The following is a 24,511-nucleotide window of genomic DNA, read 5'->3' on the forward strand; positions in this document are numbered from 1 at the left end:
TCAGATGACCCCAGCCAGAGCACCCTCGTGTCCAGCCTTGTCCTGTACACACAAGCATGCCGTGTTGCGCAGGGAACTTGCGTCCTGCGGGGGCGCCCCTATGTGCTCCCCAAGCAGTCTCTTGGCAGCCTGGGGGGAGCACTGCTGGGGGCGGCCCCACAGCGGGGTACACGGAGTCGGGAAAGCCAGTGTGGGTGGTACCAGGCTGTCCTCCCGAAGTCCAGCGTCCTGCACACATCTGGTGGAGAGCACCTCCTTCTCTTTGGAATTCCGCCACTTCATTCTTCTGTTCTGAAACCAAATTTTCACCTGTTGGCAACATGATCGGACAGAAAGGTCACTCATTCCCAGTAAGTTCTCCAGGGCATTTCCCACTGCACTGGCTTTTACCATCCCCTCTACAGAACACTTTTTTTTTTTTTCAGATACATTTATTTAGTAGCAGAGGGAGAGAGACAGAGATCTTTCATTTGCTAATTTACTCCGCAGACAGCTGCAACAGCCAGGGCTTGGCCAGTCCAAAGTCAGAAGGCCAGAGAACTTCATCCAGGTGTCCCCCACGGCGTAGGACCCCAATCACTCAGGCCACCTCCCACTGCTTTCCCAGGCACATTCGCAGGGAGCTGAGTCACAAGTGCAGCTGTGAGATGCTGACCACTACGCCACAGCACCAGCCCCACAGGACACAGGAAGTCAGCCTCGCAGCCTTTGTGTCTGTTCCAGCATCTGAGCAACGGCTTAAAACAAAACATCCCCACACACCTGAAGGTCTGACATCCTTCAAAACTGATTTAGCTCAATTATGAATGCTTTCATTTATTTGAGACAAGGAGCAGAGACAGACAGGCATACAGACAGAGATCTTCCATCCACTGCTTCCTCCCCAGACAGCCACAGCAGCAGCTGGCCTGGAGCTCAAGCCAGGTGCCCAATGTGCATGGCAGGCACTGCATTACCCGAGCCATCCTCACTGCTTCCCTGGGCCAGCAAGCTAGAGATGGGGACTGAGCCCAAGCACTCCACTGGGGACAGGGCCTCTCTGCTGCTAGGCCACTTGCTCGCTGCTCTGGGGTACAGCAAACCTCTTGGGAACTGTTCACTCCGAGACGCTGTGCCCAGGTGTCATCGCGGCCACATGCTGGGCAGGGTGAACTTTCTGATCTCACCCTTGTGGGAGCTGCCTGACACCAGGACACTGTGCTCAGGTCACTGGCCAGGCATCCGGCCGCATCCAGCCCAGACCCACATCTGCCCAACTCAAGGGCCCAGTTTGCAGCCCGCAGCAGATGTGGGCAAGAGCTTCCAAGCCTACAGGAAGGGTAGACTGCACAGAGGTTTAACACACAGCAGGCTTTACAACAATTCCAAGTCATGATCGCTCCCAGGATCCGTCAAACTACAATAATCAGGGCCCATAGAAAACTGCGGGGATTAGGTGACAAGTACGTGGGCTGCTGCTCCCTGATTCTTCACACTCCCCTGAGCTCCTCTTTATCCATAGTGTGGTCCACTGTGCCTGGGAAGGCTCCACCCATGGCTTGTGGACATTGGAGGGAGGCTGACCTCCCCTGCTCCTCTCCGCTCCACCACACTCTCACCCCAACCATGTAGTACCTTCCTATGTGAAAAAAAAAAAAAACACAAAGGGAATAATTCAGATTTAGGTGTGTTGACCCTAGATGTCTCTCTCTCTCAGGTGGTCTTTGAAGATCTGCACAATAGTTTCTTTATTCCTTCAATTTGATTGGCAGTGTTGAAGGGGGGGGGCACAGAAACCAACCCCCACAAAGGAGATGACAGTGATCCTGGGCACAAGGTCGTGAATGAAGCTTCTCACCAGAGGGACAGGCGCAGGCCAGGGCATTGCTGGCAGCAACCCAGAGTTCCAAATTGTTTTCAGGGAGAGGAGCATGCTCTCTCATTGGTGGTTCTGGCCTTCCCAGCACAGTCATCATTCCCTTCTTTTCCTTGCTTTCCTGCCTACCTAGAGATATCCTCAAGTGATGAGAGCCATGAGAGAAGTTTCCCATGACTAATAGCACAGAGACAAATGCGCACATGTGGGCATCGATACACAAGCAGCCAAAGCCAGGGAAGCAATTAGACAGACTCAACAGCTAAACTTAAAAACATCCAAAATCTCCACAAGAGGGGGTTTTCTAAAGAGTGGGCCAAAAGCAAGACAGTTGACCACCTGATAGTGAGAAATTTCTGGTCAAATTAATCGGCTGCAGCCCCATGCAAAAGCCTTCTGCTGCCGCCAAAAGAACTGCAAGCAGGAACTCAGAGGGAGAGTGGATCCCTGGCATTTGCTGCACTGATGGTCTCAGCAGGGAAGAAGTGCCAGCAGCCAAGTGTCCAGGGCAGTGGGCACACAGCACGAGGCGGTGCATCCAAGAGTACAACTCAGTGTGATGCTGCGTGGAACAAAGCAGCCCCAGGAACACAAACGGGGCCCAACTCCCAGAGAGCAGAGGAGGTGAACTCCTCAACGGACAACCAGCCACGGTTTCAGAGGACAGACAACTCTGGAGATGGATGACACTGATAGCGTCACAACCATGTGCATGTACGCAAGGCACTGAACACGTAAAAATCTGAAGATGGCAAACTGTATCTTCTACGTTAAACACCCCAACTCTGAGAGGAGTTGGCAACCGAACAAGACAATTTTACTGACCACGATATCCCAGTCAAAAGTGATAGCTACATTCACAGGCTGCAAAAGGCTGGGAAAGCCAACAGCCTTGCGAGTTCTGTTAATCAGGGAAACTGAAACTAAGAATAATGAAACCACCACCATGAGGTTGGTGACTGAAAATGATAGATGGCACAGTATCTTCAGGAAGTGACTATTTATTAATAACAGGAAAGTTGCATCAGCATCTGCCTTGGTACAATATTATACAGGGGACAGAATTTTTTTTATCTGTCCGATTGAGAATGTGTGGGGCAACTTCCCCAGCAGCAGAGCAGCCAGCATTGCACACTGGAGTGCCTGGGTCGGGCCCCGGCTGTCAGAAATTCCAACATGCACCCTGGGAGGTGGTAGGGACTCTGGCAGAGCTAGGTCCCTGTTGTCCAAGGGGCACATGTGGAACAGGCGCCCAACTCCCTGGTTCAGCTTCTCAGTTCCAGCAGTCAGGGCACTCCAGCTCTTTATCAAATAAGAGTAGTTTTTAAAAAGGCATGTGTATCTTTTTTTATTATTATTATTATTACTATCACTATTGCTATTATTGGGAAGTCAGTCAGATATACAGAAAGGAAGAGAGACAGAGAGGAAGATCTTCCGTCCATTGATTCACTCCCCAAATGGCTGCAATAGCCGGAGTTGAGCCAATCCAAAGCCAGGAGTTTCTTCTGGGTCTCCCATGCAGGTGCAGGGTCCCAAGGCTTTGGGCTGTCCTCATGTGCTTTCCCAGGCCACAAGCAGGAAGCTGAATGGGAAGCAGGGCCTCTGCAATTAGAACTGGCGCCCATATGGGATCCTGGCATGTGCTAGGCTACTGCACTGAGCCCAGGCGTGTGCAGCTTCATAGAAATCCCACACCTAGCTCTTTGGTTTGCAAAAACACTTCCAAGTGCAGGAAGATATGTAATGATCAAGAATGGAAGTTACATCAAGCTAAGGGTGGCCACATTAGTATGATAGACACAGGTGTCCTCGACACTTAACCAGTGAAGGCGGAAGAGCTACGCCATCATGCAGTGAAGCAATGACATCACACAGCAAACCAATGACATCATGCAGCAAAGCAATGACATCACGCTGCAAAGCAATGACATCACACAGCAAAGCAATGACAACACGCAGCAAAACAACGACGTCATGCAGCGAAGCAATGACATCATGCAGTGAAGCAATGACATCACACAGCAAAGCAACGATGTCACGCAGCAGAGAGCAGCTGCCACAGACCACAGGACAGGTCACACCAACTTTATGCCCCCTAAAAGAAACTACATGAAGAACAAGCACAGAGTGGCAGGAGAACAGGCCAGCCACTGAGCGTCGTCAGGACTCTGCAAAGAGCAGTGAGGGCAGGAGCTTCGGTGTGCTGCTTTCTGAACAGCTGTGCAGGATGACCCGTTTATCCAGGTACAAACAGTGCCAGATCCTAGTTCCCCGACTGGCAACAGAGGTGAGCAAAGGCAGCTCATAGGGTCTGTGTGAGAGCCCAGCTTAGAACACATGCACACAATGGCAAGCACCATGCAGGTGTATGAGATGATCTGCTACTGCAAACACACACACACACACACTCATCAGCTCATACATAACAGAATAGCAGAGAGCTTGGCGCTGGGGCAAAGCAGGTAAAGCCATCATCTGCAGCTCTAGTGTCCCATGTGGGCACCTTTTCAAATCATGGCTGTTCCACTTCCAATCCACCTTCCTGGTAGCACACCAGGAAGGCAATGGATGACAGTAGCCAAGTCCTTGGGTCCCTGCACCCACATGGGAGACCTGGGAGAAGCTCCTGGTTCCTGGCTTCGGAATGGCCCAGCTCTGGCTATTATGGTCATTTGAAGAATGTTTTTCAGTGTGAATTACTTACAAGTAGTCACCTTTACATGCAACACAAACGGACTTCAAATATGCTCTGGGAAATAGAACTAAAAGATAAGCTAATTTTTGCACAAAAAAAATGAACCCCACAAAAATCAAGGGTCTTTAAAAAGTTTGCAGAAGGCCAGGCCTTCAGACGCCAGAGGGGACACAGAGAGTCCTAGCTCCCCTGCTTACCCCAGCTGCCTCGAACCAGCCAGATGATGGCCAAGTGTCCGGGCTGCTGCTGCGCCTGTGGAAGGCCCGGGCAGCTCCAGCTCCTGACCACACCCTGGCCCAGCCTTGGCTCCTGCAGGCATTTGGAAAGAGAACCAGCAGGAAGGAGAGCTCTGTCTCCCTGCCTTTCAAACACTTTTTTTAAGTTCATAGAAATTAGACACCATGGAAAAACATCACTTAGAGCTCAGAAAGCATCCGGGCACTTGACCCAGTCCATCCCACAGTGTGTATGCCATGCTTGGACTCCAGGCTGGAAAGCAGCCCCTGCTTTGGGAAGGGTTGTTTGCCTCTGAACAGGAGCAGAGAACATATGCAAACAATGCTGCATCTTAGCTTTTTTCTTCAAATATGAAAAAGAAGCAAAAACCTGTCCGCAAACACACCCATTTCCCGACAGGAAGCGCACCCGCAAATCCGCCCCATCCTTCCACCGCACCTCTGGGCCAGCGCGCAAGGCACCCAGGATGCCGGGATCCAGTGCACACCAAGCCAGCTGCCTCCCGGCACTCCTGCAGCCACCACGCAGCCCATGCTTCCCCTCCTGGCCACACCTGCGACTCCTTCAGCCCCAAGGTGGCAGCCAGCTTCCTCCGGTCAGCTTTGCTGATGTATTTCTGCTTCTGGAACATCTTCTCCAGCACCTTCCTCTGGTCCTCAGAGAAGACAGCTCTTCGCAGGATGCCCCTGCGGGCTTTGGAGCTGGTTTCCTGCGTCAGGAGCGGCAGTACACTCTCCTCTCCTGGGGCGGGGTGGAAGCAGAAGCCAGGCAGTGTCAGAGGAGAGAGGCCAGTCTGCTGACCCCAGGGCAGACTGCAGCTGCCACTACTGGCCCGCCTGCCCCTCAGCTCCACCCACAACCTGGCGTGCCAAGACAGCATCCACGGTCACAGAGCACTCAACACACAGCCAGTGATGTGAGCACATCGTTATCACCAACTCTTCCTGGAATGATTCACTCAACGTGTTTTGTTCTTGTTGTTTGCAAACTCTGACTGCTTACCAATGGCAGGCCCCTTGCTCACCATAGTAGGTGGAGAAATAAGACAGAAGTGTGCCATCGCCCCATTCACCTGTAATCTAGTGGGCCAGCACCCCCAGGTGATGCAGCCTACCTAAAGGGGCACATTCAGGGGCAGGGGATAAGGGACCTGAACTGGGCACAGGATGCAGGGCTCAGCTTGTGCAGGCCAGCAGGTCAGATCTGCGTTCCAGAGGACGCTGGCTGCAGGCTCCGGGGACAGACAGAGCTTTGTCTCAGTGGCCTTCCTGCATCACCCCAAGACTAGTCACCATACTCTGGGGGTGTCAGGCCCGTGTCACTCACTCGGTCTCCCCTTCATGTCAAATAAAAAAAAAAACTGTAAAAATTAAAAAAAAAAAAACCCAAAATGTAAGGAAATGTACATGGAAATAAGCCACTTAGTAAAATTTCAAAGAATCATTATGAATGACAGTTACGAAGGTCAGACAACAGCGAGAATACTTAACAGTGTGATGTTTTTTCTTTATTACCTAAAGATTCAGGGAGGAGGGGCAAAGATCAAGTGCTCTCATCTACTGTTTAACTCCTCAAACAACCGCGGCAGCCAAGGGCCCCCAACGGGTGGCAGGCTCACTCAGCCGCTGCCTCCCACAGTGAGCATAAACAGGAAGCTGGAGTTGAGAACCAGAGGCAGGCACCAACCCTGAACTTGGGGATGTGGCACGCAGTTACACTGCCCAGCATCTTACCCAAACCCTTCCGGCCAAGTCGGAATTAGGGAGAGCTCTTCCGTCTGCCGGCCAGGACTGGGTCAGCCCAAAGCCAGAATCCAGGAGCTTCTTCCCAGTCTCTCACGTGGCTGCAGTGGCCCAACACGTGGGCCATCCTCCTCTGCTTTCCAAGGACCGAAGCAGGGAGCTAGAGCTGAAGCGGAGCAGCCGGGACTCGAACCAGCATCCACACGGGACGCCAGTGCTTGAAGGCAGCAATTGGAGCTTGTTCTTGAAACGTGAACAGTTTTACTATACATGTCCTGGCTCACACCTAACTTCTTTCTTTCTACTAAATCTTCTGTTTTGCTATTAAAACCCAATTTCTAGAATCAAGTCAGTTGCTAAGCAGATATACATGAAGCCATGAATTGATCTGCAGCAGCCACATGTCACCGCTTTTTAAAGCATGACACATAAGATCATGGCCATGCTCACAGCAAAGCAAAAATGCCAGAAAAAAAAATTAATAAGACTCAGGGCCCGGCGCAATAGCATAGCGGTTAAAGTTCTCTCTTTAAACACGCCAGGATCCCATATGGGCACCGGTTCTAATCCCGGCAGCTCCACTTCCCATCCAGCTCCCTGCTTGTGGCCTGGGAAAGTAGTCGAGGACGGCCCAAAGGTTGGGTTCCTGCACCCGCGTGGAGACCCAGAGGTGGTTCCTGGCTCTTGGCCCCGGACTGGCACAGCACCAGCCGTTGCACTCACTTGGGGAGTGAATCATCGGACAGAAAATCTTCTTCTCTATTTCTCCTCCTCTCTGTATATCTGACTTTCCAATAAAAATTAAAATTAATAAGAATCAAAAAAGTAAAAATAAGCAAAATAAATTGTTGTACGATGGACAAACACTTCCCATGATTAAATTTTAATCATCGTTTTATTTCCTAACAAAAACAGGCAAACGTTAGGGTTGCTTCTCAGAAGTGGGGACTCACCGTGCAGGGCCCTGAGCTGTCACGGAGGGACGACAAGCAGGGATGAATCCAGGCTGTTCTGAAGTGACCTCAGGCAACCCTGTTCAGGAAAGTGAGTGCCCAAGACCACCACGCAGGGCATCCAGAACAGCCGGAGAAGCCATGGAGGTACCCAGGAGGTGAGGACCCAGACAGACCACAGCCCCAGCCACGGCCTGGGGAACAACAAGCAGGCCGGAGGGACAGCGAAGTAAGTGGAGATAGGTGTGGGGCCAGTGGGGCCACTACTTCACACTGCCCGGCATGGCCGGGAAGCACACAGGAGATTCAGGGGTGCCTAGAGATCTCGCACCACCCAGCACCGCCAGGGAGCACAGCGGAGATGGGGGGGGGGGGCGCCTAGAGACCTTGTACCATCCGACACTGCCAGGGCACGGCCAGGGAGCACACAGGAGAGTCAGGCGGGCATAGAGACCTCACACTGCCCGGCACCAACAGGGCACGGCCAGGGAGCACAAGGGAGAGTGAGGGGCGCCTAAAGACCTCACACCACTGGGCACCACCAAGGCATGGAGTGCACAGTTCCTGTCCCCTGCTGAGCTCCCAGGTCCCCATGCCACACTGGAGAGCCGCACTGCGTTTATTCACTCACGTTCCTACCATCTGCCTCCTCCAGGCGAAGCACATGCAATTTCCTTCAATTTCCTGACGGGTTCCACAGACCCTGGGCTGCCTGGCTCTTCACAAGGTCTTCACCCAAGTCTGTACAACATGCTGCATCAAGCAGGCCTCAGAAACAGGCCCCGGCGTGGCCCCCAGGGTGGCCCTCCTGCTGGACCAGCTGTGCTAAAGGCCCAGGCCGCTCCCCACACCTACAGGAGGCTGACACTCTCCTGCTCTGCGGCTCCACCCATCCTCCCTGAACAAGCAGCTGACTTAGATTTCATGTCAAGTTCACCAGGGCTGCATGACTAAAGTTTCCCACACCTCATAGCATTCCCCAGCCCAGCCTGCGGCCCCCACAATCCCCATGCTTCATCCCGCCAGCCACACCAGGGCCACCGCCCCTCACTGCCCCTCGCTGCCTGCCTGGAACACAGCCAGCCACTTGGACACCACTGTCTTCCGGGCTCGGCTCCTGGCAAGGCTCTTTCTGGCCGACCAAATGGTAATCATGTAGGAGCACCCCTCCCTTCAGTTCTGAGGCCTCGGGGCCTACAGCTCAGCTTGCCACACAGACATAACGACCACAGGGGAGCACAGCTTCCTCCCCACTGGAAGATTCCAACATGGACACTGAATCCGTATTTTTAAAAACTGCCTGCAGGGGCCAGTGCAATGGTGGCATAGTAATTAGTCCTTCACCGTGGCACTGGCATCTCAACGTGGGCACCAGTTCCGGCACTGGCTGCTTCACTCCTGATCCAGCTCCCTAATAGTGTGCCCAGAGAACCGCGGAGGAGAGCACCTGTACCCACATGCGAGACCCGGAGGAAGCTTTAGGTTTCTGGCTCCTGGCTTTGGATCAACCCAGCTCTAGTAGCCGACAGCTACTTGGGGAGTAAATCTGAGGATAGCTCTGTTTCTGCTCTCTCTGGGCCTCCATCTGCACCTGATTCCACAGTCTGCGGTGCCGCAGCTGAGAGCAGTGAAGGACACAGACCAGGAGGCACCGGTGCTCATGGGCGTACACCCTTGTTCTGCTGCGGAGCACAGGAAGGCAGCCTGCACCCACGGTGGTCACAGCTACGCCCTGTGCCCTGCTGTCTGCCCCTGCAGCCTGGACACTGCCCACGGGAAATGACACTGTGCCCTGGGGTCTGGCGGGGAGGGGAGCATGGAGAACAGTTTCCCTCCAAGCCTCCCCACCCGCCAGAAGGCAAGGCAGTTTGTCACCAGCCACGCTGCTTCCGGCTCACCGAGACTGCCCAGCAGGCTGAGGCTCACAAAAAGTCAAATTCAAGTTGGTACTCAATCACTCAATCACTCAAGTGATTGATTAACCCATCTGCATAACGAAGGCTCTTTCTTTCCTAGTCCAGCTAGCTTCTCCACAAGCTGGGGAGAACAGCCCCCAGGATGTCAAACCACCACAGGTTTCTACACAAATTTTAAATTTTAATTTTGACCAAAACTTAACTCACTTTCCTTCTTTTGTACAATGGAAAGTAATTTTAAAGCCTCAGCATAAAAATTGTTCTTAATAAAAAAAAGAAAATCTAGTAAATATCTCAAATAAAAGCATTAATGTGCAAATGAGAAGCTTATTAACTGTGCCCTGGCATCATGATTGTTTATATAAAGTTCTTCACTGACACCCTAATGCTATTTCATTATTTCTTCTGCCAGTACGAACAAATACTATAAAGAAGAAATGAAATGCATTTTCGAGTTGCAATGGCTCACACTGTAAGGCACCCTTCAGGCACCTCTAAACTGTTGTAAATGCCAACTGAAAGGGGGGGGCAAACCAACCACAGAAGGATTTTTTCTTTATTTTTAATTAATCATACATTTTGTTGACTTCAGAGGCCAAGGCAAAACGAGAGAGATAGAGTGAGATCTCCCATCTGCCAGTTCGCTCTCCCAACGCCCACAACAGCCAGGGCTGAGCACGTGTGCCACGCAGCTTCCACCTGTGTCAAGATTAAGCTGGGATCCTGGAACTCCACCCGGCTTTCCAGCAGAGTGGAAAGGACCCTGTCCCTTGAGCTGTCACTGCCGCTCCCAAGGTGTCCATCACAGGGCAGGCACCCCAATCAGCGGCCAGAACACGCTGCCCCGCGGCCATACCAGAGCAGGGTCTTCTATTCCTTACCCATCTGCAGGGAAGCTGACCGGCACTGCCTGTGAGTGTGCGCTTCTGAAGCCAGAGGCCGCCTCCCCAGGCCCACTCCAGGGCTCCGACTCCACAGGCAGAATCCAGAGTGCCCCCAAGACACTGTGGAGCTACCGGGGGTTTTAACTCTCTGTCCCCACAGCCTCCACCGGATGCTCTCACGGCACAGATAAATGTCCCCTTAATTTGCACCGTGGTTTTCAATTACCCCCTGGCAGACCACCTTGAAGGGCAAGTAACAGGGTTCTCCACGGCTCCTATTTTGCTGTTTGCACTCAATGCATTCTGGTAAGTGGACAATTAATAGGTCACTCCCAAGACAGTGGTGATTCAGTCCGGGTGACAGCCAGAACGGGGCCTGTGCCAGGGCCAGGCCCTCCTCCGCTGGGCTCCAGCGCTCCGCCCCTTTGCAGGTGGAGGGGGCTCTAAGGAAGATGAGCTGGGGCGAGTCTATAAAGGTCGCTTCCATTCACAGCTGCGCTTTTCAGTCCAGTGCTTTAAATGCGATCCAGAAAGCCGCCTGGAATGCTGGCCCCCAGGGAGAAAACACACAAAGGGCCGGCTTGACCCCTGCCCAAGCCCCCTCCATGTGAACCGGCTCCTAAGGTTCATCAGCGGAGTGAAAAATCGCGCTGAGGTCGCGTGTGGGTGAGGCAAGCCAAAGTGACGATTGGTCACGGGTCCGCTGCCCATTGTAGCGGGGCCTCAGCCGTGTCAGGCGCCCTGTGGGAAAGTGCCGGCCCCTCCGGGGCTGCTGGGAGGCCTGCGTGCGGCTCATTAGCCGCCAGCATTTGCTGCCTCTCACTTGTCAGGGCACAGTGCCTGAGCCAGAGAGCTTGCGCTAGAACAGCCACTGTGGTGGGTGAAGAGCGCAGCGCTGGGCGCGTTCTACTGCACTCCTGCACACCCCTTCCTGCTGGGCACCGCGCACCGAGGCACCCTCCCACGGCTCAGGCTGCTTCCCGGGAACTGCAATTCTGGAGGCCTCTGCAGACCCCGGGGTGAAGCATACGGGCGACTGCTTCGCATCCTCACCTTCTGGCTTGCCTTCTGGCTTGCGCCTTCTGGCTTGCCTCCCTGTCCCTGGTTGCGGCGCTTGCATTCGCCCCTCTGCCCAGGCTGCACTCCCTTGAACTCACCTCAGAATGACGTGGCTGAGATAGGAAGAGAGGAAAGGGCTGCTGTGACCGGCACACCACCAATTAGTCCTCCCACCTCACCCCTCACCAGGACACTAAAGCCTACCGCTTCGGTTCACAGAGGCAGACAGGCATTGCTGATGAAGCATGAAGACTTACTTGGAAAAGCGGCGGGGGGCACAGGGCGTCGACAGGACCCACCGCAGCACGTGGAGAAGAAGGCAGGGGCACTCATGACGAAGGGCTTCGAAGGCACTGTGGAGGAAGCAGGCGGGGGGGGGCGCAGTTAGCTGCTACTCAACTCTCCCACTGCAGGACTGCGGCCCCCTCAGCACCCCCAGTGAGGATCGTTATGCGAAAAGGCTGTCTGCACCTGCTCTGGTCAGTCATCTCAAAGTGGCCTCCGGGCTTCAAGGAGCTGGGCAAAGGATTTAATGGAATTTGCAAGATGTGGGGCAGGCTTGCCGTAGCATTTTCCATGTGGTTGGCATGGGCACAGAACTGAGGCAAAGCTTGTGAGTTACAGCACCTCATTCAAGGGCAGTACCATGGCAAGGAGAGTGCCTGGTACATGCAGGCACAGAGCCCTGAACCGTAGCTGGCACCACTGAGTACCTGAATGGTTCACCTAAATGAAGTTTACAGACTCGTATGGCTAGGGAACACACATCCAACAGCATAGCTTTGTGTACTCTACTTACAATATTATATGCTCGAGCTTAACTTCTATTTCTTTAGATTTTATTTATTCATTGGAAAGGCAGATTTATAGAGTGAGAAACAGAAACACTGCCCATCCACTGGTTCGCTCCCCAGATGGTTGCACGGCTGAACAGAGCTGACCACACTTGGGATCCCAGTGCCTGCAGGCGAAGGTCAGCAGACTGAGCAATCGCACTGGGCCTCAAGCCTCGCTTCTTAAAGAGATAATGCCACGCCACTGCTCACATTTCCAGGTTATAGCAAAAACAAGCGAGCAAAAAGGGTGTCTGAGATTTGAGAACCATATTTTGCCTCAGGAAGTCCAGTCAACCCGAACACCCCACTCATATCTGTAGTACAGAAATTCCCGTCCATGCTCTGTCCACCACCCTGTGCTGCTCCAGAATGTCTAAGGATGCCCACACAGGTGCCCAGAAAGCATGTAGACACGCGTTTGGGTCTCGTGGTCGTCAGACATTGTTCTGACATTCTGATTAAAACCACTGCAGAGGGCTTGGCAGCGTGGCCTAGCGGCTAAGGTCCTCGCCTAGATCCCATATGGCCGCTGGTTCTAATCCCGGCAGCTCCACTTCCTCTCTATCTTTCCTCCTCTCAGTATATCTGACTTTGTAATGAAATAAATCTTTAAAAAAAAAAAACAAAACACCGCAGAAATGCTCATTCAGCTTGAAGCTCAGCCGGGAACTGCCCAGTGAGGCCATCACCGAGGACAGCACTTCGTGTGCGGCAGGCCTGGCACTGGGCACGAACCATCAGCGCCAGGGGCTTCTCACCATGCAGCTCTCGCTATTCCACAATCTAAACATTCGCCAGGTTCCTAGTGATGGAGCCAGCAGTCTCTGCAACAGAATCGGGAGCCTTCCTGGGTCCTCCTACAGAGTGAATGCCCATCAGGAATCAGGCGTGCCACTGTTCCTGGCTAAGCCCGAAAACCGTCCCTGGCACAGGACCTGGACATCTACAACATGCCCGGCAAAGAAGGGTTTGTACTCTCCTCACCTGTGTTCACTCGTTTCCTTTTCCCAACGACATAAGGACAGGTTGTTCTGATGTCACTACACACCTTCTGGAAGAATCCAGTAACTTCAGACTTAGCTACAATCAGTTGATAAGCATCTGCTTATTTTCATCATTTTCTTTAAAGACTGTACTAAAATAAGTACACTGCCTAATGAGAACTTTACAAGAGCCCATGGTTACAAGTGCTTATAAATGCAGTTTTCTCTTATAACACAACAGAAAACAGTATTAATTTATTTTTTAGCATGTGACACCTGAGCTTTAGAAGAGTATAGTGCTTAAACTCTGTGTTGCAGTGTGCTAAGTAAAGGTTTGAAAGAGACTCACCTGCAACTGAGAAATTTCCACACTGTTGCTGCACGGTTACCAGCAGTTCTAACACTGACTATGAGACCGTCGTACAAACGGTACCTCCTCTCTCTTGAATTGCATTTAAATCACACTGTAAGAGTATGGTGTAATTTAGGGAGATTTAAATTTTCATTACTGCTATGACTATGAAGTACTTTGAAAAATGGAAGCATATTTCTAAACACAAAAGTTGTTACCTAGAAATACCAAACAAAACATTGGTTTGGCAGTTTTGTTTTCTTGTTTTTGTTTTGTTTTTGCTCAACATAGTGCATTAAAAATAAAATCATACACCAGCAACAACACATTAAAATAGTGGTGCAAGGTGCAAAGTATCCCATTTTAGTAAAAAATATTCTTTGGTCTAGCTGCACGGTCCTAATTATTGGAAAAGAAAGGATACGATACAGCTTACTTGAGACAGTGTCAAATACACTGGTCTGCAGATGTCAACCTTAACATGAAATTTAGCAAGAACACGCTGCAGTTGAACAGTCCTAGCTCATTTTATACTGTCTCAATATAGGCAAGTTATAATTACCTAAAAAAATAATAAACAGGATCCACAGTAACAATTCTATCCTTAACTGAAGAACTGGCTCTTCACTTCTGTCACATAGGGTTTCTTCGTGTTTTAGACCACCTCTGTAGACCAGCATCGTGGCAGAGCAAAAAATGCCACCACTGTGACACCCACATCCCTGTGGACACTGGTTCACGTTCCACTGCTCCATGTCTGATCCAGCTGCTGGCTAACACATCTGGAAAGCAGCAGCAGATGGCCCCTGCACTCATGTGGGAGGCCTGGAAGAAGCTCCTAGCTTCAGCCTGGCCCAGCCCTGGCCACTGTAGCCATCTGGAGAGTGAACCAGTGGATGGGCGATTCCCTCAACCCTGTCTATAACTGTTTACAATAAGTAAGCAAATGTTTTTTTTAATCACTTCTGTGACACACATATTGACACAGAAGACTAATCAATTCCTGATTGCTATCCATAAATGCACCTGATCTAAGCTAGCTCTTGCAAAATCACTGTGCCTTTCCATTTAAGTGTCTCCTTTTCTGTCGCCCACCCCTCTTGTGCCTACCAGGATGTAAGGCAAACACTGACCCGCTGGGATGTGACAGGAAGTCAGCCCGCTCTCTCTCAAAGCAAGGAGCAACAAAGAAACTCAAAACTCAGGAAAACAAAGTGACAGACGCTTGAAAACTGTGTGAGTCCTTAAAAGCACACTCGGCACGCAGCAGCCAACGAGGCTTCACTCAGCGCCAGGCAAGCAGAGACCCCAGCAATGCTGTCCAGGGGCAGCCCCTCCTCATCCTCCACACTGGCCAGGATCCTGAGCAGGCCCTGGAAGCAGACACTAGGGAGGCTCACAATGCGTCCAGCCTGGAGCTGGCTGGTGCCAAAGGCAAGGAGCAGGCACCCTGAAACAGATTGACTGTCCTAGCAAAGGTGAGGGGTAAGAACGGCTATGAGGCTCAGGGGCCTCACATGGAGACTAGAGCCTGGAGGACAGATACATCTTCCAGGATTGCCCCTCCTGTGGGCAGACCGCACATGGGCCAGGGGCCATGGCACAGCACTGTGCTCTAGGACATGGCAGGGCATGTCAGAGCTCATACACACCAACATGCCTGGCTACCAGTCTTTGTGGCCAACTGCTGCACATTACCAACAAAACAACTCGAGACATCCAGACCTCAAATGGGGCAGCCTGAGCCCAGTGAGGAAAATCACACGTCCACTGAAAACATCTTAACTCGCCACACTGGGGCACCGTACGTCCTAACTCAGCTGAAGACAGTCGAACTGCTTGAGCCCCTGACCCCACAGAGATACCGCACACAGCTCCCGACTCCCAGCTTCGGCCTGGCCCGAACCATCCATTGCAGCCAACTGGGAAGTGAAGCAGCAAATGCAAGGTCCCTCTCTCTCTAACTCCACCTTTCAAATAAATAAAATAAATCTTTTCTTAGAAAAAAGCTTTCTGATTACTTGGACTATTTCATGAAAATGGGGAACTCATAGCCAGCTTAGTGGTGACTCAGTCCAATGTTGATGAGTCCATGGTCCCTGATATGAACTCCCCACAGCCTGGGCAGGCTCAAGCCCAGACGCCGAGAAATTACCTTCAAAATCCTGTTGTACATGAGGGAATCACTTATCATACGTTTTTCATGGGTTTCATTCTTCCTTGTTGATGGAGAAGAACAATGGAAACCTAAATAATGCGCAAGCACTATTCTTTATGCTAGCAGTGAAACCGTGACTCTGGCTGCAAAGCCCCTAATGAGGCTGCAGGGTCCCTGCAGTCTGTGCAGCTGGGGCACACACGGCAAAATCAGAGGGAAATGGGAAAGCCCCGTAACACCTTACTAAGGTACTTAAAAGGTCAAAAGAAATGAAAAAGGATTAACAGGAAATTAATCCTGCTCAAAGGATTATCTGATCGGCCCCCAAGTGCCAGGTCTGTGGACACTGGAAATCAGATCTTCAGACTTGACAACAGCACCCAGTGGCGAGACCGTACGGAGTGTGCTGCCCCCAGAAGCAAGACTTCGGTCCTGAACATGAGAACTAACAAGTGTCTTACTGTACAACCTAGACCCCATGCGTTCATGGAGATCCAGCTGCACAGCCTGCCCCCTTCACGGGGAACAACGCAAGTCAGCCACTTCTGTCCGAACGATCTTTCAGAGCAGAAAAGCAGGGTCCTAGCATTCTGGCACAGCTCAAGGGAAGACAAACGCAGTGCAGTGTCACCTGTTGGAGTCCATCCTTTTAACTCAGGGCAAACAACTGTTTAAGTGCGCCTGGCTTATCCAGCAGGTGCCAAGAACTGCACTATGGGCCAGCACTACAGAAGTGAAGAAAACTATTGTGTTGCTTAATAAAAACACTTTTTATTTTTTTTAAGATTTATATTTATATTTATTAGAAAGGCAGATATGCAGAGAGGAGAGACAGAGAGGAAGATCCTCCATCCACTGATTCACTCCCCAAGTGGCTGCAATGGCCGGAGCTGTACCGATCTGAAGCCAGGAGACCAGAGCCTCTTCCGGGTCTCCATGTGAGTGCAGGGTCCCAAGGCTTTGGGCCATCCTCATGTGCTTTCCCAGGCCACAAGCAGGGAGCTGGATGGGAAGCAGGGTTGCCGGGATTAGAACTGGTGCCCATATGGGATCCTGGCATGTGCCCAGCCAGGTCCTAGCCACACCCTCCCGCCCTGAGAGCCACACTGGGTTGACACAGCTCCCCAGGCATGCAGCTGCAGCCCTGTGAGATCCCAGTTAGAACTGCCCAGCTGAGCTCGGATGACAAGCTGCTGCAGATGAGTGCCAGTGTTACTTTAGGCCACTGGGTTTGGGAGTGATTTCTCAGACAGTACCACTCCTGAAACCATTGCTTCCAGTACCTTCCAGGCCTTTTCAAATATATCCACCAGTTTGTGATAAGCTAGATGCAGACCCTGACTCTATTCATGTCTTACAATAAAGAAGCAAAGGCCCAAGCAGGTTGTGTGAAATGGTTTGAAGTTAGACAGTCAGCAATGTAAAGACCTTAACCTTGTATTTACACTTCAAAAGCACAGAAATGTGGCAAGACCAGCTCACGGAAGTGTACAGCAGCTTCCCATCCACCCAGTTGCCCACTTGGCTCTGCAGCAGCCTCCTCCGGAAGCCCTGGATCTGCCCCTGGGTGACTCCCTGCCTCTTGAATGGCATCAGAGCAGACAGACGTCAGGTTCTCGTGGTCCTGGGGACTTGCACACACGTCACCACTGCCTGGTGCATTGCTGACAGTCACTTGAGAACACGGGAGGCCAGCATGGCAGGGTGCCTGAACACATGAGACAGGAGACAAAACCCACCTCATTGCCACATCTTTATGAACAAGAAAGCAATGAACTATCCGGCAACAAACACCAAAAAACTCAAACCACTTTCCTTCATTGTCATTTCTTTTTCCTTTTCTAAAAGAAAAGTCTAAAATGTTTTGAAGGCTTTTTGATCTTTGACTTCAGAAAGAATTTTAGTGCCCCAAGCATTACTGCCACAGAGTGTGCCCTGAAACACTCAGAGCACACAGCTGCCTAAGCGGACACAATCGGTTAGGGTGACTATCTAAGTGATGAATCGTTCAGCAACGCCAAGTTCAGAGCTGACTGCAGGCTAAAAGGATGAAAGGGAGAGGTTTCATTAAAAGTGGAAACATTACTGCAAGTAAAATAAAATATTCTGGAATAAAATATACAAGGATCTGGTAAGCATATTACGTGTTAGGGCAAAACTCCAATTTCTTACCCAGAGTCTAAAACAGAACATGATCTAATGAAGTCTTAAATGAGGAGTCTAACAAGCTCGCCCAGATAAAACCACACTGTTCCGTTTTACAAGGTCGCCCTGTTGTTCCTGCCAGACTCCAGGTGCACTTGAATCAAAACTGAGTTAAGCGGACTTTAAAACTGCGTACTTTCATTGAGTACAAAGAGAAAAAAAGGAAATAATTCAAACATATAGGCTCCCCTCACCCAGGATGAAGAGGGCAAATGTGGCAGCCAGGCCCACAAACCAAGTCCCCAGGGGAGATGTTTTAACACTGGGTTCTGAAGTTGCGGGCACCCTCGACATCAGCAGGAAGGAGGTGGCCCAAAGAGGACGGTGCAGTTCAAAGCACAGCAGAGTCGTGCTGAAGGCCAGCTCTGCAGACACGACCCGGTCCTGACGACTCCTCTAGGTTGCCCACCACAGACAGCATCACCAGGACTCCCAGCCCTGAGATGACAGCCCCTACACCTCAGTCCACACATGTCCATGGGTCAATTTCTGAGCATTCAAACCACTGCACCTCTTAAAATAACCTCAAATCCCTAACGGGAATAAAAGCTAAGTGGAAAGTTCTACAACGCTCCTGCTTGCCTGCTAGCTCACTCCCATTTTATGACCAAACCGCACACAGTTTCAATACGTGCTGCCAGGAACCAGTGCTGTGGCACAGAGGCCTAAGTCATGGCCTACAGCACTGACGTCCCAGGGCTCCAGCCCCAGTCTTGGCTGCTCTGCCTCTGACCCAGCTTCCTGTTAACGTGCCCGGAAAGGCAGCAGAGGACAGCCCAGGCACACGGAGCTCTGCTACCACCACCCGGGACGCCTAGATGCAGTTCCTGGTTTGAGTTTGGCCTGGTCCAGCCTCGGCTGTTGGGGTCATTTGCAGAATGAACTCCATGAATGAAAGATTTTCTTTTCCCTCCCACTTTCCCTCCCCATCTCCCTCCCTTGCTTCTTTCTTCCCTTTCCTCTCTTCCTCTCAAATAAATGGAAAAAATATATTTCTAAAATATACTGTAACACTCAGGTTCCTCTAGCACTGGGGGAGTCGGTGAGGAGACCTGAGCGCTCACTCAGTGCATGTCCTCTGCTACATTGTGCTGGACTCTGCACAGGGCATGGCACACTCAGCACCCAGCAAAGAGCCTGCCGGTCAGTTCTGCAGCTGCCCAGTAACTGGCAGACTATGCAGTTTGTTCACAGCTGACTGCTCACAAACTGCACACAAGCTATCAACGTGCTAACTTAAAGATACGTAAGCAGATTGGAAAAACAAAATAAAATAGAGATACAGCAAGAATCATGTTCTAGTATTATCTACAAATTCCACCCAGGATTACTGTGCCTGTCCCTCCCTCGCGGGGGGGATCTGTAGACCTTGGAGGGGGAGGGGAAGCCACAGAGCAAAGGTGGCACTGGGCTGGGCAGCCGACAGGAAGCCCGCGCACACTGCAGTACCGGCAGCAAGACACAGCCCTGGTGGGATGCTACAAAGACTACAGGTCTCCCTCCCTCCACACAGCTCACTCTACCTGAGGACCCTTAGCTCATGCATCCTGCAGGAACACCAGGTGTCCTGCCTTCCTCCATGCGGCATGGGGAGTACACGCGACAGCACCCTCTTTCTATGGCACTTTCTACACAGCCCGGAGCAAGAAAAAATATTTGGAAACAAGATGCCGTGTACCATTTACTCTGAAGTACATAACTGGCCTCACAGCCAACTAGGGAACCACACACACTCCTGGAACATGAGGCACTCAGACTGCATGGCCTTTTGCACGTCAGCACCTGCTCTGACTATCCTGCCTCGGCAAGGCATTTTCCAAAGGAGGATGGCAGTGACCTTCCAGAAGCTTCTGCTGCCCACTACCACACTGCCCAGGTCCAGGACACTGGATTTCCAGATGCAGCTCCATGTGGGAACCCGCAACCAACAGGCCCCTTCTCGCCTGAGGAGCATCCTTCTGTGTTTGCACAGCGCTGGCCATGCGGCCGCACGTGCACTGGACTGCTCCCTCTGCTCCCCTCAGTTCTCAGGGATGAGGTTCTGCCAAGTGTCAGCCCGCAACCCTTTAACTGCCAGGACCAGGAATCAGCATCCTTCCTGGGATCTCCCAAACCCCTCCTTGGTCTCCCATGGGCATGAAAAGAACTTAAGGTAGGAGCTGCAAGACTTGGGGCCATTTCTCTTTCTCTTCCCTTGGCCCCCAGGTGCTTAATACTTTCCAACACAAACAAAATCAGCAAGTCAATGATCTCCTTTACAGGCAAGCACCAGAAGCTTAAAGAAGCAACCTGTTGAGCAGAGCAGAGCCGGAAACCTGAGCAGCCGCAGTCCTGTCCTCCAACTGTGCTGATTGCTCTGATCAGATCTGACGCCTGCAGCATGAATAAAGTGTTCGGTTTGATGGCAGGTGAGAAAACAAGCCAGGAATGCCTTGCCTGCTTCACCCATGCACTGAACAGTAACTATGGTCCAATTTAACATTTACACTGATGCTTGAACACACTGAACATGAGGGCGGGGAGCGGGCTACTGAGAGGTTGAACTTGCTAGAATCTCTACCTGTGACCCCACTCCTGGCCAATGTCTCAGGGATTAGAACTGGCAACTTGCCAATGTGTCAGACATACACTTCTGAAAACCCAGATTCCCCACCTCTTCTGCCCTCTAGACAGCTCCTTCCACCATCGCCACCTCACCTACTTCTAGGGAACAGGTCACGTAGCTGGCCACCACTTTATACTTAGAATCCCACACCTGTTGCTAATCCCTACTTAATCCCGTACTTCTACACACTGAGGTAGAGGCTACATCTTCTTTGTTACATTGTAAGAACAGGCGAAGAGAAACCTGGCTCCGGACAGTCTGCAGCAGGCTCGGAAGGAGTTGGGGCTTCTTCTAGCTATCTTTCTAGATTGGAAAATTAGACACATGCTTTACAGAAATCATCTTCTGAAACAATCCTTGTTTGGCAAAAAAAAAAAAACTGACTTAAGCAACAGTAAATTTTCACTGATGCCAGAAAAGTTCAGGAAAAATAAACACTTATATTGTACTAATAGACTTCAAGGGAAATATAAATTCTTATACCTTCTTAATTGTGTCTTATACCCTCTTAATAAATTTTATATCTCTTAATCTAAAACTCAATTTTCCATTTAGACACTTTAATAACTTCTCAAATGAAAACATAGGTGGGCAAATCTATGTATCAATTGCAACATAGTTAATGATATGAATAGCTCTATAAAATTATTTTTGAGAGCTACCGGGCTACTTGCAATTGATGCAAATACGGCCTATTTAATTTCAATCTGTGAGATCTGAGGTTTGGAGTGGGTGGGCGGTCATGGATCAGTAGCCAGCCGCGCTCGCAGGCAGAGTAAGAAGCCTGGAGAGGCAGTGTTGAAGCACCCACAAAGACAAACCATCACCAAGCTTCCCAGACGCGCTCTGTGGGCAGCCCAGCGTGGGCTCCCGGGCCCTGTGGAACTTCCCACGGGAGCCGCGACGGCAAACCACCCAGCACGCAGGGGAACCGGGCTCCCCTCAAACACGTCTGTTCAATTCCGTCGGAAACTACTTCCAGCTGAAAGGCCGGAACAGTTTCTCAACACGCTCAATACTATGAGGCCATTAGCAAAACATTGGACCCGGCAGCTTGCTGGGACAATGGACACTGCTGAAAAAGCATCTATTAGTCATTCTAGACAAACTCATCAGGATTAAAAGAATGACCCAAGACCGTCTCAGGACACAGCTCACGAGAAAAAGAGACAGAGAGAAAAATCACCCAAAGACTCTCTGCGTTTGAATCTCGAGAACCTTCCCCTGGGGTTCTCGCCGCGTGGGAGGCGGCCAAAAGAAACCCGAGCAGCCTCGCTCTTAGCTCCCCTTGCTGCTGCACCTCCTACTGCGACGGTCAACTCGGCTGTTTCCTGGCTCAGTTTGGGGGGAAAACACGCGGCCTTCCTGCGCCACTCCCAACGCGGCTGCCACTGTTCGCAGTGCCCGGGGCTCTTGCCCACGGAGGGCCGAGCGCACAGCTCCGCCGGCCCCTCCTGAGGTGCGCGGCCCCGGGCAGGGGGCGGCAGACGTCGGGAAGTCGTCCCCGTGGGCCGGCAAGGCCCGGGTCACGGCAGCCCTGCCCCTCCCCAGCACAACGCAGACAGGTGCGAGGCGGCGAGGAGGCGCCTTTCAAGGGGCTCCCCGAAGGCGCCGGGCCCCGCTCGGACGGGCGGGCGGCTCACCTGGCGCTGGAGGCTGGAGGGCGCCGTCTCGGTCCTCCGGAGCCCGGCCCGGCAGCCTCGCGCCGTCCGCGGAGGGGCTGAGCCCCGGAAAGGCCCAGCGCGGGCCGTAGGGCGCCCCGGCGGGGCACAGCTTCAGCGGGACCGGGCTGGCGGGCAGGGCCCGGGGAGCGCCCGCGCCGTGGGGCGGTGGAGGCGGCTGTCCGAGCATCGGAGCGCCGCCTGCGCGCAGCAAGTTCTCAATCAGAAAACTCCTGCCCAGGTGGCCCACGCCCGGCGCCGCGGGAAGGCTGAGGAGCGCCGAGGGCGCCACCGCGTCCCAGTAGGCGCCGGCATGGGTCGCCACGGCGCTGGGCAGCATCGCGCGGCGCCCAGGCTGCCGCACGCCCGGACCCCGAGCCGCGCTGGGCCGCCGTCTCCCGCAGGGCTGAGCGCGCCGGAGGAGGGCGCGGGGAGGGCGGGAACGGCGTTATTTATCGGCCGGGGGCGGTTTTGGAGGGGGTGGGCGGAGTGGGGCTGGCAGAGCGGGGGTGCGCTTCTCGAGATGGGGTCTCTCCCGCTCGCAGCGTGGGTGCGGGCGGTGGCAGGTTTGGGGTTTTTTGTTTGTTTTCTTTTTCCCAGAAGGGTAGAAGGTGTGTCTTGCCTATCCATTCATGTCAGCCGGATCGCGAAGCCGGGCGAACCATGAGGTCCGCCCCGAGAGTCCATAGGGTGGCCAGGACGGGGACTCGCGGCAGAAGGAGGGGCGTGGAGGACCCGGGCGCGCTGGGCCCTCTCCGCGTCCACCTGTTGTCGGCGCGGCTGAACGCTGCTGTGGCAGGCGCCGTCTGTGTCCCACTGAGAAGTCACCTTTTAAGGAACAGTTGGCGCTCTGAATGAGGTCCCTCCGCTCTGAGAGCAGAGTTGGAACTTTCAGGACTTTGTTTCCACGGCTTGGTGACCTGATCTCAGAGCTGAAGGATGCTGGCGAGAGCCCTTGGCTCCTGCACGTGGAAAGGCAGGCTCTCGGGAGGTCCGACCTGGAGGGGACAGCCGGGATGAAGCTCCGGCGTGCGCAGTGGGCACACGCGGCAGGGGGAGACTTAAAGGATGTGCCGGGTCACGTGGGACTGCACCGGCCGCTTTGCTCCCCCCCTCCCCCGCCGTGTCCACCGATTTTAACTTGGTAAGCAGTTTGCTAAGAAGCAGTTGGTCAGATGAAGAAGCATAGAGAGAAGTGGGCGTTAAAAAGTGTCCTTTTAAAGATTTATTCATGGGCCCGGCGCAGTTGCCTAGTGGCTAAAGTCCTCTCCTTACAAGCGTCAGGATCCCATAAGGTCACCGGTTCTAATCCCAGCTGCCCTGCTTCCCATCCAGCTCCCTACTTGTGGCCTGGGAAAGCAGTAGAGGATGGCCCAAAGCCTTGGGACCCTGAAAGAGGCTCCAGTCTCCTGGCTTCAGATCAGCTCAGCTCCAGCTGTTTTGGCCGCTTGGGGAGTGAATCATCGGATGGAAGATCTTCCTCTCTGTCTCTCCTCTGTACATCTGACTTTCCAATAAAAATACATAAATCTATAAAAAATTTATTCATTTGTTTTGACAGTCAGAAAGGGCAAGATCTGTACTCTGGTCCACTTGCCAGATGACCTCAACTTAGACCATCTTGTGCTGCTTTCCCAGGCCAATAGCAGGGAGCCGGATGGAAAGTGGGAAAGCCAGGACTCTAATTGGAGCCCAAATGAGATCCCCACACTGCAGGTGGAGGCTTTAGCTATTTTGCCACAGCACCCACCCTAAAACTACTTCTGACCACAAGGAAACTTTAAAAGTTTCTCACCTTGGAACCCAGCAGGGCTCTTTAAATGTTTGTGGAGAGTGTGTATCACAGGAAAAAGAAAGTATGCATGCATTTCAAAGTGTTTGCACCAAATAAATGTATCTGCCATTCACATTCTCCTCAAGCAATGGATGCTGACAGCGTGGCTTCTCTGTTGATACTTAGCATTATTGCTCTCCAAATTTAGACTCATCAATTTAATAAGGCCTTTTAAGGATTCTGCAAAATTCGGGGTCACATGTTTTGTTTCCTTTTTACCCTGAGAAGAATTTGGCTTCCGGCTTCAGCTTGCTTAGGAGATGCAGGAGCCGCCGGCCGAGTGCAATGGCTTGGGTGTCATCAGCACTAGCTCTGTTCATAGCTTTGGGAAGGTCCGACCTTGCCAGAATGAGCCCAGGTAAAGTGTGTGACCTTATTTTACACTGTGAAGGGCACTTCTTCCACCTCGTACTGAGCAGCGGGAAGTGGGCGCCCCTATTCCGGCACCTGGTAGTTGAGTGTGCAGACCAACCGTGGCCGCGGGCAGAGGAAAGAGGGCAGCGGCGCCATCCCGGCCTGGTGTGGAAGGAAAG

The 24,511-nt window shown here is 52.3% G+C and overlaps 1 protein-coding gene across 1 annotated transcript; it reads right to left on the bottom strand.

Annotated features, from left to right (window-relative positions):
- Positions 1-22,923, bottom strand: DBX2 (developing brain homeobox 2). The gene is made up of 4 exons (XM_004597883.2): positions 22,127-22,923; positions 11,602-11,697; positions 5,344-5,531; positions 1-309 (listed from the first exon to the last, which is right to left on the bottom strand). Exons 1-4 carry the CDS (start codon positions 22,482-22,484, stop codon positions 1-3), a joined length of 951 nt encoding a protein of 316 aa, XP_004597940.2. The 5' UTR covers positions 22,485-22,923.
- Between the last annotated feature and the right edge of the window lie 1,588 nt (positions 22,924-24,511).

The sequence above is a fragment of the Ochotona princeps genome, chromosome 27 (genome assembly GCF_030435755.1).
Source record: "Ochotona princeps isolate mOchPri1 chromosome 27, mOchPri1.hap1, whole genome shotgun sequence".
NCBI classification, from domain to species: domain Eukaryota; kingdom Metazoa; phylum Chordata; class Mammalia; order Lagomorpha; family Ochotonidae; genus Ochotona; species Ochotona princeps.

Coding starts and splice junctions, on each gene's coding strand:
- DBX2 (XM_004597883.2), bottom strand. CDS start 22,484: ATGCTGCCCAGCGCCGTGGCGACCCATGCCGGCGCCTACTGGGACGCG. Junction 11,698..22,126: donor CCTCCAGCCTCCAGCGCCAG/GTGAGCCGCCCG, acceptor CTTCCTCCACAG/TGCCTTCGAAGCCCTTCGTC. Junction 310..5,343: donor TGGGGCTGAAGGAGTCGCAG/GTGTGGCCAGGA, acceptor TGTTGCCAACAG/GTGAAAATTTGGTTTCAGAA.